Genomic DNA, 18,672 nt, shown 5'->3' on the forward strand with positions numbered 1-18,672 from the left:
AGTAGAGCTTTTCACAAGATGGACCAGGACTATAGACTGACCAGTGGGCAGCTCTGGCAGGATCCACCATGAGTCTGTACTGAAGAAGGCCTGTCCCCAGCAAGGAGAAAGACACAGCATACACCGCATGTCTTTTAAAACCTTACCCTGTGCAGGGAAGGTTCATGTTTGCAAAGCTAGGCTGACTTTTGTTCCACGATTGTCTTTGATTATACAGAGATGTTTTCAAAGTCAGTTTAGAGCAGTAAGAAAAATGTCTTGGGCCGGCCCGGTGGCACACTGCTACAGTGCACCGCTTAGGAGCGCGGCGGCGCTCCCGCCGAGGATTCGGATCCCACATACAGACCAGTTCCCACTCACTGGCTGAGCGAGGTGCGGACGCAACACCGAGGGTTGTGATCCCGTTGCCGGTCCCGGTCCGGTACGGGTGCGACACTGAGGGTTGCGATCCGTTGCCGGACACGAAAAAAAGACAGAAAGAAAAAAAAAAAAATGTCTTGTCTTATGTTCAAGTGAGGTACTTGTATGAGTAAGCTCTAACTAAACTTTAGGAGAAGCAGGATGTTACCTGAGGTAAGCTTTCATCTTTAAAAGAATAAAGCCATAATTTTGTTTCTAAACCAATGACTTTCATACTTTTGCAACAAATCCACATTAAGAAATATATTTTCATATAGACTTTTATGCATGTGTGTATGCAAACACCCACCCATTCACACACAGACCCCTGAAACAAAAGTTACCCCCCCAAAACAATACTCATCCTCATTATGTATAACACAGCCTGATACCTTATTCTATAAATGATAGTCACAAGCCACTAAATTGATTCCATGGCCTACAAACAGGTAGTTTGAAAAACACTATTCTAAAAGGATAACTATTCAAGTCCATCTTATCCTCTCAACTAAGTCACAGCTAAATAGATGAGTATAAGGAATAGGGAAGCAAAGGATTTGCTAAAGGCACATTTGTTTTTTATTATGGGGTTGGAAGGAAGAAAAGTGGAAAAAATGGTTTCGTAAGATGTGAAACCATCTATTTCCAGTTGGATACGTTTGGAGAGCATACACAACTAAATTTTCTCTAACACCAAATGAATATAAATGTACTCAATAAATTCAAAGCTTTTAGAGACAACTAAGTTTTACTGGACTTTTTCTTCTATTCTCAGTAAAGGATCGATATTCACTGTACAGCAACTGTAAGAGAGTGGTCTGGTACTAAATGCTTCTGGTATGTTATATATAATACACACACGAACATATTTAAACTGCCCAGAGCTTGTAAACTTAAATGGCACTATTAAAAAATATCAAAACCCAGTTTTAGGTTAAGCTCGTTGAGCATTTTGAGAAGATTTCATGCTGTTTAAGGCATATATTTCTTTTTAGTAAAATGCAACTATTTTAGAATCTTAACGAGGTCAAAAAATGTAGCTGTGGCTGATAGCATTTAAACATATTGTCAAGTATTGCCCACGTAATAGCTGACTAATTTAGCTAACAAATATCAGAACTATTCTAAATCTCCCTGAAAGGATTCCTGTGGCTTTATATCCTAAAGAATCCTCAGGTGCAAGGCCAGCCCAGGACCAATTGTAATTGCCGAGGCCTGCTCACAGATACAGGAACAAATACGGCTAATCCTAAAAGCCACTCTCTTTCCCTGCTATACCTATTTCTTTCCCATTGCCCTTCCTTTACTAACTTTATTTCCAAGATAGACATTTCTCTTCGACTAACGGTTCTGGAATGACAGGGATCCTCCCCAGGACACTGATATGGGATAGCTGTTCTCATGGTAAAGTTACTGAGATAATGGGCTGTTCCTATGATTTTTTCAGAAGCCCAATAGGAAAAACACAGCGACTGTATTTAGGTCACACTTCTCCCCACATTTCTCTGTTTCCCAAACACTAGTTTCCATAGTGATTCCCTTCTCTTCATACAGGATAAGCTTCTGGTTCCAACTTTAAAATTCTCCAAGTTGGCTCTAATACACAGTCACGGCTGGAGGCATGGCACAGGGCGCACCCCAGGCTGGGAATGTGCACTTACACTGTCTCCGATGGATCGCAGCTTGTAGAATGGCTGAATATAAAACCAGGACCCTTCATTTCCAGCCTCGTCCAATGTCACTCTCATGGCATTCTTCTCCAGCAGAGCGGGAAGCCTTTTATTCACAGTCAGGTATTTATTACTTTTCAAATGCAGGAGCTAAAAACCCGCCAAGAGAATAAGGTGAGGGTGAGCGAATCTCTGAATCTTCTATCATCTCTCTCAGTCATATGAAATATATATCAAACATTCCTCCCACCACTGAGCTGCTTGTGAAGTTAGAGAATCACAAAGTGCCTAAGGCTGGGAATAATTAGAAAAGAAGAAAGAGTAAAGGAAGCAGAAGTAGAAGGCAAAATAAGAGTAAAAAAATTTTTTTTTCCTTTCTCATCATAGCCGTGGACAAGATGGATGTTGCTTGGGTCCACTGTACCCTCATCTGCCATCTGTTAGTGGGAAGGGACTCACCTCGTGTAAAGAGGCTAAGGAACTGCAGTCTCAATATGCCCTGACACAAAGGTGGAGCAGAGCAAGGTGATTCTGAGCACATAAAACAGTTCAATTTAAAAGGCAACCCCATTAGGGGATTGTCATTTCAATTGGAAGAACCTGGCTTGAATTTCCAAGCACTTGATTCTTGGGTAATGGTTACATGAAGGGGATGGAAAGACTGAAGATCTAAATGGGAAACAACTTTTCTGACTGTCTAGACCAGGAAGAGTTTGGCCAAGGCTTCCCAACCCAACAGGCTACAAGAGAACATGGAAGAGAATATGAAAGACTGCCCTATCCCTGGAGAAACAGACCATCATGGGACTCTACTGCTAACTGCCAACATCCTCCTTCGCAGAAGATAACAGATATAGTTGCTACAACAGTCCGAGGAGGTCCCCACATCTTCCTTATGGGTGGGGGAGTTACCTTCTGATTCATAAGCCCCTGACATCCCCTAGCCAAATTAAGCAAGGTGAAGGCAATGTGCTCCACACCCCTCTTTGTTCCCCTGGCGAGTGGTCCCTGATCCTCTGTGACCCTGTCCAGGTGCAGGACTCAGTTGGTTTATAAACCATCATTACCTACAAGATCCAGGCTTGGGGGAAGTAGTAATAACAGAGTATTTACCATATACTCACAGATTACTCTGTAACAAGCACCTCGCAACCATCTTAGGATTTCCATTTTGCTGGTGAGCAATCTGAGACATGGCAAGTGCCCAAAATCTCACAGTAAGTCACAAAACCTGAACTGGGATACACGTAAACATTTATATTCTTAGCCCCTATTCACTTCTGTCATCTGCGGTTCAAGCAACATTCTCCAATCTAACCAAATCAGGGAGGCTTGCTCCCTGAGTTTCAGGGCAGTGACCTGGCCCAATTGTAAAGCTGATATTGAATGTTGAGCCTACCCGGCCCCGTGTGCACTCTAAGTTGGATGGACCTTGAGGAGGAGGAGTGTGACTGGCAGGATCTAATCTTCAAACAGATTTGGGGAGCTACTTTCACTGTTTCAGAAGGCATAATATAAATAACCCACTTAACCACAAAAGGTTACTTTTACCCATTTTTTACTAGTTTTCCCATCCTCCCAGTGAGCACTGCTCTATACCTAATGGCAATAAAAATGAAAAGGAATTCCTTTATAATTAGTGAAGTTTACAGAGTAAGCAAAATCTTTCAGAAAAGGAAATAATACCCAATATTTTAGTAGGTGTGTGTTTTCTTAGTATTGTGCTTTTAGAGTTCTTTGCTGTTGTTTGTTTGTTTTGGTGGCTGGCCAGTGAGAGGATCCGAGCTTGTGACTGTGGTGTTAGAACTCCTCTCTCTAACCAACTAAGATTACCAGCCAGCCCCCAGGAAGGGAGTAATGAAGCAAGATAACCAAATGGGTCAGATGCTCAAAAGTTGGTAACTACTATCCTTTGTGCCCAGGTCAAAATGATCTGGTAACGGGACAAATCTAGAAGGCCACATGTGGCACTGGACTTCCTAACGCACTGTTTTCTGCAAGACTAGGATAGACCAGAAGGATCTTCTGAGCAAAACCTGCGGTAGCTGCTTCCTGGATCGTGTTTTATCCCCATGCCTAATTTAAAGGCACAAAAGAGAAGCTAGCAGACTTCACAACCCGTAAGACAAGACATGGGAACAAGTATCAGATATTTTTGATACATAAAATTTATCAACATGATAAATATTTTTCATTAAAAAAATTCTGAAGGCATTGAATTGCTCTTATTACCTCTGGCGAATAGCTCCTAACCAATAAATAAAAGTTCCAGGGAAGGCAGTTTTCACCAAATAGAAGGAACAGCTAGCAGACTTCACAACCCGTAAGACAAGACATGGGAACAAGTATCAGATATTTTTGATATATAAAATTTATCAACATGATAAATATTTTTCATTAAAAAAATTCTGAAGGCATTGAATTGTTCTTATTACCTCTGGCGAATAGCTCCTAACCAATAAATAAAAGTTCCAGGGAAGGCAGTTTTCACCAAATAGAAGGAACTTTTCAAGCAGTGCAAGTTAAAACTGCAACAGCCAGGCTCTTTTTCATGTAGGAAGCTTCCCGTATGAAATACACGGACATAAATTATCAGCTACAGGGGGAGAGAAGAAGATTCTCACACTGAGAGGAGACCACCTAAAGAGCCCAAGAGTCCATCACATATAACAAGAAACATTAGACTTCTTGTGATGAACTGGCTGTCTCCATGGAGTCCTCCTGTAAAGGTGTCCCAACCCTGTCTCATGTGTTTGTTGTGACACTTTGGCTTGAGAACAGCAGAGCCACCCTAACCCACCTGGATCACGTTGCCATACTGGATTACGGTCCCCAGCAACTTCCTGTTTTCTGTCTCATTCTGCTTCTTTTCCAAGTCTGCGGCATGCTGTGCATTGAGAAGCAAGATTGGTCACAAAGAAGAAACAATGGGTGACACTGCTCTGCAGCGATGCGAAACAAACGTCACCAGTTAATACAAGAACCACAGAAACAAGCCAATTCCTAGGTACACCCCGAGGCTACGTGAAATGAACGAGGGGTTCAAAAAGCCAGTCCACTCTGCCTTTGCTTTGTCAGCCTCTTTGGCTTCCTTTTTAAGGAAGGAATTCTTCTTTAAAGAATTCATGGACATTTGCTTAGAGAGAGACTAAGTCAAAAGCTATACTATATATTTTTAAAGAAAACAGGGTAGTAGCAGGAGGGAATCTGCCTAGCCCTTTTATGATTCATACAGGTCCCCTTCAAGGCTTTAGAGTAAAATAAAAGTGGATTTAAATACTGGTTTGGAGTGGTTTGTGGTTTTGAGACCGTAAGTGTGTTACTTAACAAGTGTGAGCCTCAGTTTCCTCTTTTGTAAAATGAGGATAAAAATGGTACCTACACTTCATGGAAATCATATAGCACAGTGACCAGTCATCACAGCGCATGCAGTGCTAGCTATTATTGTTAGACATTAATTGTAACTTAATTAATTTTCATATTACCCCAATTTTAAAGAAGAAATAGATTAAAAAGTTTGGTCAACATCGCATAGCTAGTTGGATAACGGGTACAAAAGGGCTTTGTTATACTATTTTCTTTTGTGTACATTTAAAGTTTTACTTAACACTTTTTTTTTAATTGCACATTTATTAAGTGGCAGAGATAATCCTCAGACCCACACTTGGGTTAACTCCAACTTTGTACAGTTACAAATGAGGCTGGGAAACATTACCAGTCCAAATTTGGCATGTTAGAGGATGTGGTAAAGCTGAGTAGAGGGTTCTAGAACAGTGAGCCAGGGCCACTATGCAGAACAGTCACTGCTCACTCATGTACCACTCAGAAAGAACTGTTATCACATTACAATAATGCTAAAGGGGAATTAGTTTCATCCTGGGCGATCAGCTACCTGTTGTTCCAACCTCTGTCTTCCAAACCAAGACTAGGTGAAAAAGAAGAAAAATAACAGGGAAGAAATTCAATATTGAATCTGATGGATGGTAAAACCCCAATGAACCGTGTACTGCAGAAGTGTTTCCAATGTTCTCTTCTAAAGTTTGCCCCTTCCTTGAGGCAAGATGCCACCGGATGTAAATGGGATTGTCTTTTTTCATGACCAGCAACGGATCGCAACCCTCAGTGTCGCGCCTGTACTGGACCGGGACTGGCAACGGGACCGCAACCCTCGGCGCTGCACCCGCACCTCGCTCAGCCAGTGAGCGGCCAGTCTGTATGTGGGATCCGAACCCTCGGTGGGAGCACCGCCGCACTCCCAAGCGGCGCACTGTAGCAGTGCACCACCGGGCCGGCCCCATCCATGAACTTTTTGAAGTACCTTCATACAGTTTCTCTCTGCTCAAAACATCACGCTGAAAGGATTCACCTTTAGAGAATTCTTGGGACTGTTATCTAAAATTACGGTACTGCCATACAATGGAGTAGCATTTCTTGGACTCAAATGATATAAAAGCCCCTCTTTAAGAGGGAAAATTTTCATGGACATACCCTTTATTCTCAAGAATGGCCTCAGTTTAAGAAACACTAACCTGAAATATGATGAAGTTCCTACCTACACTTAGACTATGTATAAAAGTAGTGACCCAATGGTCATGGCGTATCTGAAAAGAAATGCCAAGTTAGTCATCAAGAAGGTCTATATTCCATATTAAAAACTAATTAAACACCAGCAGCTCTGAAGAGCAAGGGCATTTGTCTAAAAACATAAAAGATAAAATTTGACAGAAAATAAAACAAAATTACAGAATAAATTTCTCAGGACTTCTTAAAATAAAGATGTTCTCAAATAACTACAATATAGATAAAAATAATATTCTCAAGTATCTAAAACTGTTAAACCTCTGTTAAAGTAAGAGTTAAAACTCTTAACTCTGTTAACAAGTTTAATGATGACTGAGCCTACACATCACTGTTGAATAAACATTAAATACATTAAGCTTATGGACTATTCTAAGAATTCACTTTTCCTGTAAGTTCTCTTTATTTATGGAGACAACTCTCACGCTCATTTCACCTTTTACTAAATGTATTAATATCGAATGTGCTCATTTGAGTTCAACATCAGTCCTTAGATAACTTCCCTAACAAAACCAAATGGGGTTTTTAGACAAAAACACCCATCATGACTTTTAGGTTCGACAGGCAAAGCAATAGGTAGCAAGGTACAACTATATCTGGGCCCACTGATCAAGGTTATTTCCACCCTTGAAATGAAATCTAGTTTGCTAAATCCATCAAGTGTCTGCCAAGAATGGGCCCACACTGACAGTGAACTGGCATGACCTTTCTGAAGGATTATCTGTCAATACAGACCAAAAAGCTTTTCAATGGGCCTAACTTTGACTTAGCAATTCCAATTCTAGGAGTTTCTTCTGAGCAGATAAGCTGGTATATACACAAAGCCATAACAACATCCCCCCCCCCCCAAGGCAAAAATTGTCAGGATCCTGAATACCACTCTCTAATCAATCTAGGGACTGTTATCTAAAATTACGGTACTGCCATACAATGGAGTAACCATATAGCCATAAAAATGAGAATAGAGATTCCTATTTATTCACAACACATTGAGTGGAAAAAAGCAGATTAAAGAAAGTAAGAGAGCATGCTCCCATTGAAAGTTTAAAATATAGAGACATAGGAATAGAATAGGGGGTGGCAGAACAGGGCACACACCTAGATAAAAACCTATGAAGAATAAATTTAAGGATCAAGTCAATTATTGTTTTTCCTTTTCTTATTCATATGTATTTTGGAATTCTTTTCCTACAATATTTATGTGTAATTTCTTCAAAAACGTCTTTATCAAGTCTCTCTGGAGATTGCCTGGATTTTTTTTTTTTAAGCCATCTTAAATTAGTTATCTCTTCATTATTTAAAAGTCCTGTTAATTCAAATACCTGTTACTCTTTTCCTCACACAAGGGGTTGAAGACTGTTTTTAATTTCTAAGAAATAAAACACTCTACGCTATGGTTTCTGCCAGTATTAGTCACCACTGATATTACCTTGTTCCCTTAACAACATCAAGGTCAACACCAGCATAGTCACCTGTTATTTTATTTCAGAAACAGAGAAGCCATTCTACAATTACTATCCAACAGTGGAGAAAGGCTATTTATTTAAGGTCAACAAGCTCTGAATTATGTAACGTGGTGCTGAATTAAGGCTTCTGAAAGCAAGCAATGCAGGACACAGGTTTTAAAAGACAATAAGGACTTGTTACTCCCCCATTTCTTCTTCCCAGTTTGTCAAGGATACAGCTTAATTTGCTTCATTTCTCAGCAGCAAAACAATACAGGTGCCTGTTTCAAGGTAACAGGTAACCTACGGTGAAGAAACGGTAGTGAAGGCCTTTAAAACAAATTATGTGATTTGTGGGCAGGGAAAGCTTTTGCCAAGAGACTTTTGGGAAATCATGACCAAAAGAGTCAAAATCCGGTTATTCCTGCAGAAGGAATGTACACACACAGTAACCAGCCACTAGATGTCATTCTCCTTCAAAGTGCGGTTTATGTCGCTTATCCAAGTCAAAAGGAAGTCAAGCGGTCTAGACAACTAATTCCTTAAATGGCATCAATTTAAAATACTCTGACCTTTGATTGGGGTGCCGCACAGTAGTTGACAAAAATAAAAATGAAAACCCACTGGAGACTGGCCATCAGTCTCCAAAGGAAAGTAGCTGCCCAAAGTACAACATTTTAATGACTGCACTGAAACATGTGTACTGTAGACGTCTTTTGGACACTAGAGGGAAGTTCCAACTAAGCAGGAAAATAGGGACTCACTGCACCAAGTCAACACTCAAGACCTGAAGGTGACATCAGTAATCTTAAATCAGGGAAAAGAACTGGTTTCCTTTGCATCTTTTTAAAACACAAAATGACATGAAAAAGATAACTCATTCTCTCTAATGAGGAGTTGGAAGTACTTGATCCCCTTTAGGAAGATTTTTTTCAACTGTGCTGTTTTTTCACAGTTATTCGTGGAAAGGAGCATCACAAGGAATTGCTCATGAAACGTAATGTATAGATCACAGGTTGCAAATGGGCCTAAAGATCCATATCCAGCCTGAGACATTTGGGTTGGTGTTGAATGTATGCTTTGAGCCTTAATTGAACTAGTTGCCAAAATTTTTTAAGAATTGAAATATTACATATAAAAGCATGAATTTCTATCATCTCTTGAAAAAGAGAAGACAAGGCAGCAGCTCTTGGCCCACCTTCCCCCACAGTACCACCGGGAAGCAGAGCTGCCCCCTGCAGACCCACACACATGCCCACTCCACTCTGCACCATGCCCACCAAGCCCCTTTATTCCTGCTGGCTTCCTGCTTGGTCATGGGGAATCTGAATTTACAACCCCTGCTGTAAAAAGCGTAGGAGAAGAAAGAGTTTGAGATGAACTAATAAGATTTCATTGAACAGAATGATCTTTATACCAGAGAAGCAAAGGCAGGACCATTAACAACATGCAGACCTTCCACAGAGACAACCCCACAGGCATATGCACTGAATGGCTCTCTCCTAGGAGACGCACAAAATGGAGCAACCTTCCCCACCCATTCAACTAGATTCACATAATCCCAGCACAGACTTCAGGGGAGTCTGAATGGGCACAATGACTGGGGGAGAAGGGTGCTGCTGATGTGCAGAGTGCAGGAGCCAGAGATGCTGGATGCCAGATGCTGGGAAACGCATGGTACACCAACATTCATCCCATACCACTTTATGTCTGGCTGGACATTCCCGTAGGTGAAAAAGCTGCAATTCTCTGAACCTAGCACCTTACTCCATTTTACATATCAACACAAAGCATGGTTTTGTATGGTTTTATTAATACTATTATTAATATATTTTTCCAAAAATGCAAGTGCTATATAATGAAGGGAAGATCATAGTTTGCATTTTTTATAACACTACCAAGAGCTACTGACCGTTTTGGAAAATCACATCACCGATAGCATGACTTTTGCATCACCAGTGCTGTGTACCTGCCTTAGTCAGCCTACAGCTGTCTTGCTCACAGGGTTTATACAAACAGGTGCAAGCACTTTCTTCCTTACGTCTTCTAGATTATCCAACTCATGATTTTTCAACTTTACAAAAGGTTTATCAGGGTATTAAATACATTTTCAATTTACGATATTTTCAACTTATGATGGGTTTAACAGGATGCAGCCCCATCATAAATTGAAGAATATCTGTAGTCGTCCCCGAGCATTAACTCAAGCACAAAATTTATAATACAATGTATTACTTCCTTCTATTTCTCCTTGATAATTCATTTTGAAAAATTTGGTATCTATTACTTGTGAATTTTATTTCATGTCTGTAAAGTTACATAACATTTGCTAGAAAAAGGGAGCAATGGATCTGTTGAGTCTGAACATCTCTGATCTAATCATCGTCTTTATAATGATGCAATTCCTGAACTCTTCAAAGCGATTTCCAGCCTCCAGGTCTTTGTTTTCATTGTTTCTTCTTCCACCACCTCCCACAGGTGCCTCAGACTGAGACTTGTCACTTCCCTCTCTCCCCCACCATCTACACAATACATACTAAATGACGGAGTCCCCTCACATGACCCCATCTTACCAAACGCAGCTAGCTGGCTGTGACTCTACCATATGTCAGTTTTTGACTGGCAAGCTGAGATGAATCAATATCATCACTAAGCACCAAGAAACATCACTGTTTATGCAGTTAAATATTGGAGTGCCTAGTATATACCAAACTGTTGCAGGCAAGAGGGACACAGCAACAAGCAAAACTGCAAAAATTCCTGCCCTCATGTAGTTTAGATGCTAGTGCGGAAGGTTGGGGGCACCAGTAAACAAAATTCATTAGAAAGATCAGGATAAGTGACATGGACAAAAATAAAGCTTTGGTTGCAAGTTCCATTAAACTACATTGGACTTACATCATGTCCTCCTTCTAAACACCTCAAAGAACTTCCACACACATTTGCCTCAGAGTGCAGGACACTAGAAGAATTATGTTACCATTTTATAGACGAAATGGACAAAGAGAGGCTCAAAAACTTGCTATGGTCACGCAGCACATCAGCAGTGGAATGAACACATCTCTCATATGTGATATAGGATAAATATCATGATAAAAGCAAAAATTCATTAAGCATTTATTATGTGCCAGGCACTATTCATGTGCTTTTTACATCTCATTTGATGTAATCTCACAACCACCTCCAGAGATGAATATAATCATTACCCACTTTTTTACAGATCATGTAGCAGGGTTGGAAAATAGCTACATAACTTGCCCAAGATCACCAGTTAGTGAGTGGTGGAGCCAGGATTCAATTCTAGGTAGTTTGCTCCCAGAGCTTATCCTCATAACCACTGCTCTACCCAAATAACCCCCTAAAAGGGAATGGCTGAGAAAAGAGTAACTCTCCAGACATCTCAAGATGACCATGATCCATCTCTCCTTAGGGTCAGCTTCCTTTTACCCTTTTATGAAAGAACATCTGAAAGCCAGTGGCTCAAGTTGGAGGGCTGCATAGCCAATCCCCAGACACCACCTGAGTGGCCCCCCACGACCTCCCTCACCATCACACCCCATCTCACGACGTACATGCAGTTTGTTGAGCAGGACCGCATCTGTCGTGCTGTTGGCCCCTGGCTTCGCGGCTTTCCAGAACTGCTTCTGGGCAGAGTAGCGATTCATGGGACATAGCTTAAAGAGGCAGTCTAGAAGTAAAACAAACAAAAATTGTTAAGCAGGATGCATAGGACCTCAACCTATGAAAAAAGGCTTTGCACTTTTATTTTTAACGTAAGTATAAATGATGTTTCAAAGTCCTTTTACAACCTCTCTTTTTCAATTTAATCCTTACCACCACTGGGTAAGGTTACAGATGAGAAAACAAGGCTTATAGAAAGTGAGTCATTTGTCCAATGTTACAGAGCCAGGTAGTGACAGAGCTGGGACTCGGTGTCCAAATCCAGTGCTCTTAATCCTACCCCATAATTATCTCCTTCACTTTATGATGGACAAATACAAGGACTAGTGGTCCTCACTGTATACAACACATGCAAGCATTTTCTCACACAAACACAACTTTCTTTAGTGCCACTAAAAAATGAAAAATACTACAGAAGCTTTTTTGGAGGAAACTCCTAAGGCAGTGGTGTCTCAAGTATCATGTGCAAGATGACCCTCTGGGGTGCAGAAAGAAACTATCTGAATTTGCATTTAGACAGAATGTGCCCTTGTCCCTTCACTCTCAGTGCATGGTGATGTGCTTCCATTCAGTGTGCCTGGGCTTACATGAGTTTATACATTGCCTTGTGTTGTACCAACCCTCACGACATGGACAAGCGGCTTCAAGAGATTTCTGCAAAGAAATCAAAACACTGAAGAGAGTAGTAAAGCAACCCTAGCCAACAAGAAAAAGGCAGAACTGACCCCTTCCCTTATTCCTCTTGTCAATCACTGTAAAGTAAAAACAGTGATGATCTAATCAGTCTGAAGAAGTGACCCAGAAATGAAATATTATGAAGAAAACCATTTAAAATATTGTCTTTAATGATGAACCTTACCCCAAAGCACTGATGTGCCTTAAGGTATTAATAATAACATGAAGCCATCATGATTAATAGGATACTACATTATTATTTAATTTTCATCTTTTACATTAACTTCTATTTTCCTGCTTGTTTCATAGTATATATATTAGTAGTACAATAACACACATATTTTAAAAAATACATAAACACACAGTTTAGGTGGACAGTCACCAATTTTTTTTGATAGGCATATGCCATCAACAAAGTTAGGAACATGTCCATCAATAAAGATAGGGATATGCCATCAACAAACAAATAATTGTTCTAGGAAACTAATATTTAAAACTGACACACCCCTGAAAAGTTTACATTTTGACATACCGGATTTTCAAACAGTAAATATTTATACAGTAAAATTAATACATTGAAGTGGTTACTCCAATTCAGAAAAATTACACCCTGAAAGGTCTGATTAAGCTTTTAAGAAAATTACTAACTATACACTTATCTTTATCTGTTCATTAAATCAGACTCTCTTAAAGGATCTTGAACAGGTAAATACCTAGTTATTGTCCTAGCCAAATAACTGTCTCAAAGTAAGAAAAATTCATTTGCTATTAAGTACATAAACACTAGGACTTTCCTCTAATTCAGATTACTCTTTCTTCTAGTCAGTGTCAATGAATTTTTACCATGTACTGCAAAACGCAAATACGTGACATTATTTGAAAAAAAAAATTAAAAGATTTAACTGTAGAAGTAACAGGTACTTTCCCCATTTCTATGATCTGCTTTATCACTAAATATTTCTACCTAGTCACAGGCAGTTATCTGGTAAAGACGGGACCACTGATATTCATCTTTATCAAGAATCTAATCCTAAAAGTAAATATTATTATGTATGAAAGAGACTGTCTAGGTATTTAGAGAACAAAGGACATACCAGGAAACCAGTTTAAAAAATAGGGATACTCTCCCCACTGCTTATGAAAGACACAGGTCATGGTCATTTGCTGTATCAGTGGCAACTTAATGACATCACTGCGAGAGACAGTTTTTCTAGTAGCTTGATATATGTGAACTCACCATTCACCCCATGAATAATCACACACAACCATGTGATCACTGGCCAGCATTAAATGTCCTATCTTTGACACAGGACTGTGGGTGGCATCTGGACTAGGCCAGGGTTACTTCCATAAACAACCACATGACTTACAGCATTCAAAATATTTAAGTGACCAGCATTAACACTTGACACATGACTTACTTTATGGGCCAAATGGGGTTAACTTCAATTCTCATCAGTAATAAGATACAGAGTAGAATAACCTATTTTATTTTTCCCTCCAACATACTTTATATGATGATAGCTAAATGGTATGCATTCCAAAAAAATTGATTTAAGTTGATTCTGGAAACAATCAAGCTGGATCCATGATGCCAGGGGACAGATGACATGCAACAGAAAGTACCATTTTTCAACTGTTCATGGGCCCTCACTTAACAAAAAAATGGGCTACAACAAAGGCTCAAAACTTCAAGTAACTTTAAGTTCGCCTAAGGTGAAAGCGTAAATTTAAGCATTGTCCATCCAAACAAAGCCCTGCTGTAACTTCCACACCAAGCATTGTGCTGGATGAAGTGTATTTACAACCAACTGTCTATGTAAATATAAGAGAAGCTAACATACTAGTAACAGAACCAAATTACCCTTGCTGATTATGCCCCGTCTTCCCAGTTGCTTAGCAACTGATTCAAAGCAAAAATTAAATTAAGCAATTCAAATGTAATGTTAAAGTACCCTTCCAAAATTTTGCAATTTGGTGGCTCCATGTTGCCCTTTGCTATTTAGATGGCACAGCAGGGCAAAATTGAGTTTCACCGGGTCCTAATACTGTGCTAAGAATAGAAGTACACAAATACAGGAATCCAGGAGAAGATTGTATATAATATCTACTTGGGGGAAGAGAGCATGTAGGTGTGTAAGTACATGTACATACATGCACGTGCACACACAGTGGTTTGATCTCACCCAAAGGAATACCACAAAGAGTTATCTATGTGACAGGTTTTATTTTAGGCCTTTGAGAAATAAACTAAACTAAGCTTTCAAAAAATCACATTAGGATATCCCAAAGCTTTAGCATATGACACATTGAGTTAGCAAAGGAGAATTTAGCTGGACAGAGGGGTTGGATTAAGTGTGAAAGGACTGGGCAGGCTAGAAACCAGACAGAGCAGAGCACCGTCAACCTTCCATGGTTTCAATGGCCTTTCAGAGCTGGGTTGGAGGGGGTATGCTCAACTACTTAGGAGAAGAGTTATTGTTGGGAAAATAGAATAGTTTAATCAGGGCCCCTCACCTTAGGCCCAGTTGGGGGTGGTGCAGTGCATTCTTTGTAAATTGTGGGGGGGGGGGGGGGAGCTAGTGCACATGCACGGCACCACCAGCTTGGCTGGCGTCTGCCTTGGGCATCCATCCCCACAGCCAATACTCTCAAATCTATGGCTCCAAGGACCTTTTGGCCAGTTACCTAGCTCACAGACCTGTGTGTGAGGAGTCTAGGGACCCAGCCTGGTGTGTGAAGGGTTTGTGACCTAGTCTGTGTAGGGCTGGAGGGGTCTGTGAGCTCCAGACTCAGCCCTACCTCGACAATTGGCCCAGTCGGCAGGATTATGGGCAGGTAAGAGAGCTCGACAGTTAGCTACCAAATCAGGACTTGTGGTGAACAGTTAAGAGAAGACAGGAGCCAGAGAAGCCACAGGTGGGTCTCAAGCACTCTCGGATCGGGTAGAAGAAAAGCAAGAAAGCAAACAGGTCAGAGACCTCCAGAGGCACCCTCTTCCATGACTAATCAAAGAATAAAGGCTGCCAGAACAGCCGAAGCCCCCCCATCTCCACCCCATCCTCCTCTCTCTAGAACTTCCAGCTCCAGCATGTAAGATCCCTGGGGGTAGAGCCTTCTGTCCGTTTTGTGTGCTACGGTAACCCAGAGGCTGGGGATAGAGTAGGAGCACAATTACAGTGTTGAATTAATGATTTAAATGTGCTATAAATCCTAGGGCCAGAAACAATGGCAGATGAGTCCTGTGAAGTCACTTTCAGTCTAAGCTTCTAGGATTTCATTCACAGATTCAATTACTATTTACTAAAGTGCCTCCTTTGTGCAGGTACAGTACTGGGTGCTAAAGACAGAACAGTGAGCCAGTTACACAAGTTTCTTAATTACCTAGTGATAGAGACAAACAAGTCAAATATACAAGTTGAATCACAGCAAATTAGAAGAACTATGGAGGTCCATTATATATATATGGACCCAGCCTGGCTGAGTTGGAAAGCAGTGTTTCATACAGGAAAGGCATCTTCAGGGCTGTGGCATCTGAACGTAGAGCTGAAGGATGACAAAGGAGGCGGTAGCCTTGATAGAAATCGGGGACAAAGCCTACCAGGCAGAGGGAATAGCACGTGCAAAAGGCACTGAGCTGGAGACAAATCTTGACAATGTTAAAAGAATGGAGAAGGGGGGCTGGAGAGTAGTGGGCAAAAGCAAGAGTTTTGGAAGATGTTGCTGGAGAAGCAAGCAGAAGCTGCACCATGCAGAGCGCTGAGGCTCCGTCGAGGCACCAAGTCATCCTAACAACAGTGGGGAGGCTGGCCGGTTAGTTCAGTTGGTTACAGTACAGAGATGGATAACACCAAGGCCAAGGGTTTGGATCCCCATAGCAGCCAGCCACCAAATAATAAACAAAATTCTTTAAAAAAAAAGAAAAAGGCAGTGGGAAATCACTCAAGTGCTTTAAAGCAAAGAAGAACCTGGTCTGGCTTTAAGTTTCTTAGGGAGCCTTCTTACGTGTGACAGTGCCAACTAAGACAGGGAAGGCTGGAAGGGGGAGGTTTGGAAGAGAGGAGAGGAAATCGAGAATTCCATTTTGGCTATACTTAGATTGAGATTCCTATGAAATAGCGAAGCTGAAATACCAAGTAGTGAGTAGGCCATCCATCAACTAGCAGACTGAAAATACAGAACAGCCAGTTATTTGAGGGTGACAGGGGGGAGGGGGATAGAAGGAGAAGAGGAAGGAAGGGAAGTTGGTACCACAAATACAATGTAGCTATCCATTTGGGACTAGGAAGATCCCAGTCTCCCTACCCAAATCTAAAACTATGTTAATTTGAGGCTTACAAAAGCTTGCATTTGATTAAAAGTTTTCATAGGGTAGAACAAATACCTTTTTACTCCCTCTACCCTCCTCTCCCCCCAAAAAGCAACACAAAGAAAATTAAAAGGAAAAACCCAACTCCACCTCTGTGAGCCCCAAATCCATCCTCCCCATTTGCAATAAATGACGATGGAAAGAGAGAGAGGGGTGGAGCTTGATGAAGTAGAGTGAAGCTGATGTTTCTGCACAGTGGTACCAACAAGAAGCAAGCCAGTTTGCACTGTAGAACCCCAGAAAGGCTCAGGAACTGGAGGCTGCAGGCATCAAGGGTGGCAGGAGTCAGGTGAGGATTCTGTCATGTGGGACTGGCTGAAAACATACAGGAAAAGCAGTAAAACTCTTGTGTCCATCTACCCTCTGCAATCGACACAACTATCCCTTCCCCAACCCTGCAGGACACTGAATCTCTGGCAAAAATGGACTATAGAGTCTCTGTAGCTGCATATACCAGGTGTAATGAAGGCATGTAGGACTGAGGAATGGAAACAGAAATAAAGGGATAAAATGAAAATCTACACATGGGATGGAAGATGCAAGGCTCCACCCAGCCAGTCTCCACTCCATCAGGGATTATCTAGAGCAGGGTCTGCAAACTACAGCCCATGGGCCAAATCTGGCCCACTGAAGCCCATTATTGTATGGCTCACAGCTAAGAATGGTTTTTACATTTTCAAATAGTTGAAAAAAAAATCAAATCAAAAGAAGAGTAATATTTGATGATGCATGAAACTATGTGAAATTCAAATTCCAGTGTCCATAAGAAAGTTATGAATCTCACCAGTAAAAAACTTTGCAGAAGCATGTTTTCCCTCTTATTCCATAATGTCCTTAGTTTTGCCTGCTGGCCTGCAAGGCCTAAAATATTTACTGTCTGGCCCTTTATAGGAAATGTTTGCTGACCTTTGACCTAGAGGATCTTTCTGAAGAGACACCTGAAGGCCCCAGAGATAGCCTACCTGCAAGGTCTCTCATGACAAAGACGGCTTGCTACCAGATCACTTTAGAGTGGAACTCACCTTTCCACAAGCCCTATCCCCTGTCCACAGAGCATTCAATCAGTTCCTAAGGGTTTCACTCTTAAATCTGAAGGCAACCAAGATGAGCAGACATTTGACAAAATCTTCCAACATTAAAGACGGATACTAAACAACAGACAAAAGCAACTCTGGGGATGTGAGGAAATGGAGACAACAGAAGGAACAGAACAAAGGGTCAAGAAAAAAAGCAACGACAAAAACTATCATGTCCTCAGAGGCAAGATTGCAAATTATAATCATAAAGCAACAAAAGCATGGTACTTGAAGATGTGATCAAATAAGAACTCTGAGAAATTTAAAACGCAATGACTAAAAAAATTTAGATGTAGTAAATGTTGGATACTAAGTTGGGAAACTTTCCCAGAAAGTAACAACGAACATAAAACAAAGAGAAAGGGAAGAGGAGCAGAAAGGAAGGAAGAGAGGAAGACGGCTGGAGAGGAGAACGAAGAAAAGGAAGGAAGGGGAAAAAAAGAAAACAGGAAAGGAGAGGTACTAACAAATCAATCTGTAGGTCTAACACCTAAGAGGGACTGCAGAAAAAGAAATCGAAGGTATAGAAATTACAAATGGAAACTACAAGAAAATATCCTGAACTAGAGGAGATGACTCTCCAGGTTGAAAAAAACCACTACTTCCCCTGCATAATAAGGAAAAAAAGATCCCTAAAACATTTCAGACTAATGGGGACAGGGAGAAAATCCTCAAGGCTTCCAGCAAGAAAAAAAGGCTCAAACAAAAGAACAGGCATAAGAATAACATCAGACATCTCACAGCAACACTGGAAGCTCAAATATAATGGATGAGTATCA

General features: G+C 40.9%; 1 protein-coding gene across 1 annotated transcript in view; it reads right to left on the bottom strand.

The window, feature by feature from the left end:
* LOC103591263 (inositol 1,4,5-trisphosphate receptor type 1-like) overlaps nucleotides 1-18,672 on the bottom strand; it is a gene marked incomplete at its 3' end in the record, with an annotated part of 165,857 nt that overhangs the window by 25,024 nt on the left and 122,161 nt on the right. Inside the window, exons 5-7 of the mRNA XM_008573678.1 lie at nucleotides 11,665-11,780; nucleotides 4,870-4,956; nucleotides 2,061-2,219 (exon numbers count right to left, since the gene is read on the bottom strand). Coding sequence (XP_008571900.1) covers nucleotides 2,061-2,219; nucleotides 4,870-4,956; nucleotides 11,665-11,780 — 362 coding nt within the window. The remainder of the gene's footprint in view (nucleotides 1-2,060; nucleotides 2,220-4,869; nucleotides 4,957-11,664; nucleotides 11,781-18,672) is intronic.

Source organism: Galeopterus variegatus, unplaced genomic scaffold (genome assembly GCF_000696425.1).
Source record: "Galeopterus variegatus unplaced genomic scaffold, G_variegatus-3.0.2 Scaffold953, whole genome shotgun sequence".
NCBI classification, from domain to species: domain Eukaryota; kingdom Metazoa; phylum Chordata; class Mammalia; order Dermoptera; family Cynocephalidae; genus Galeopterus; species Galeopterus variegatus.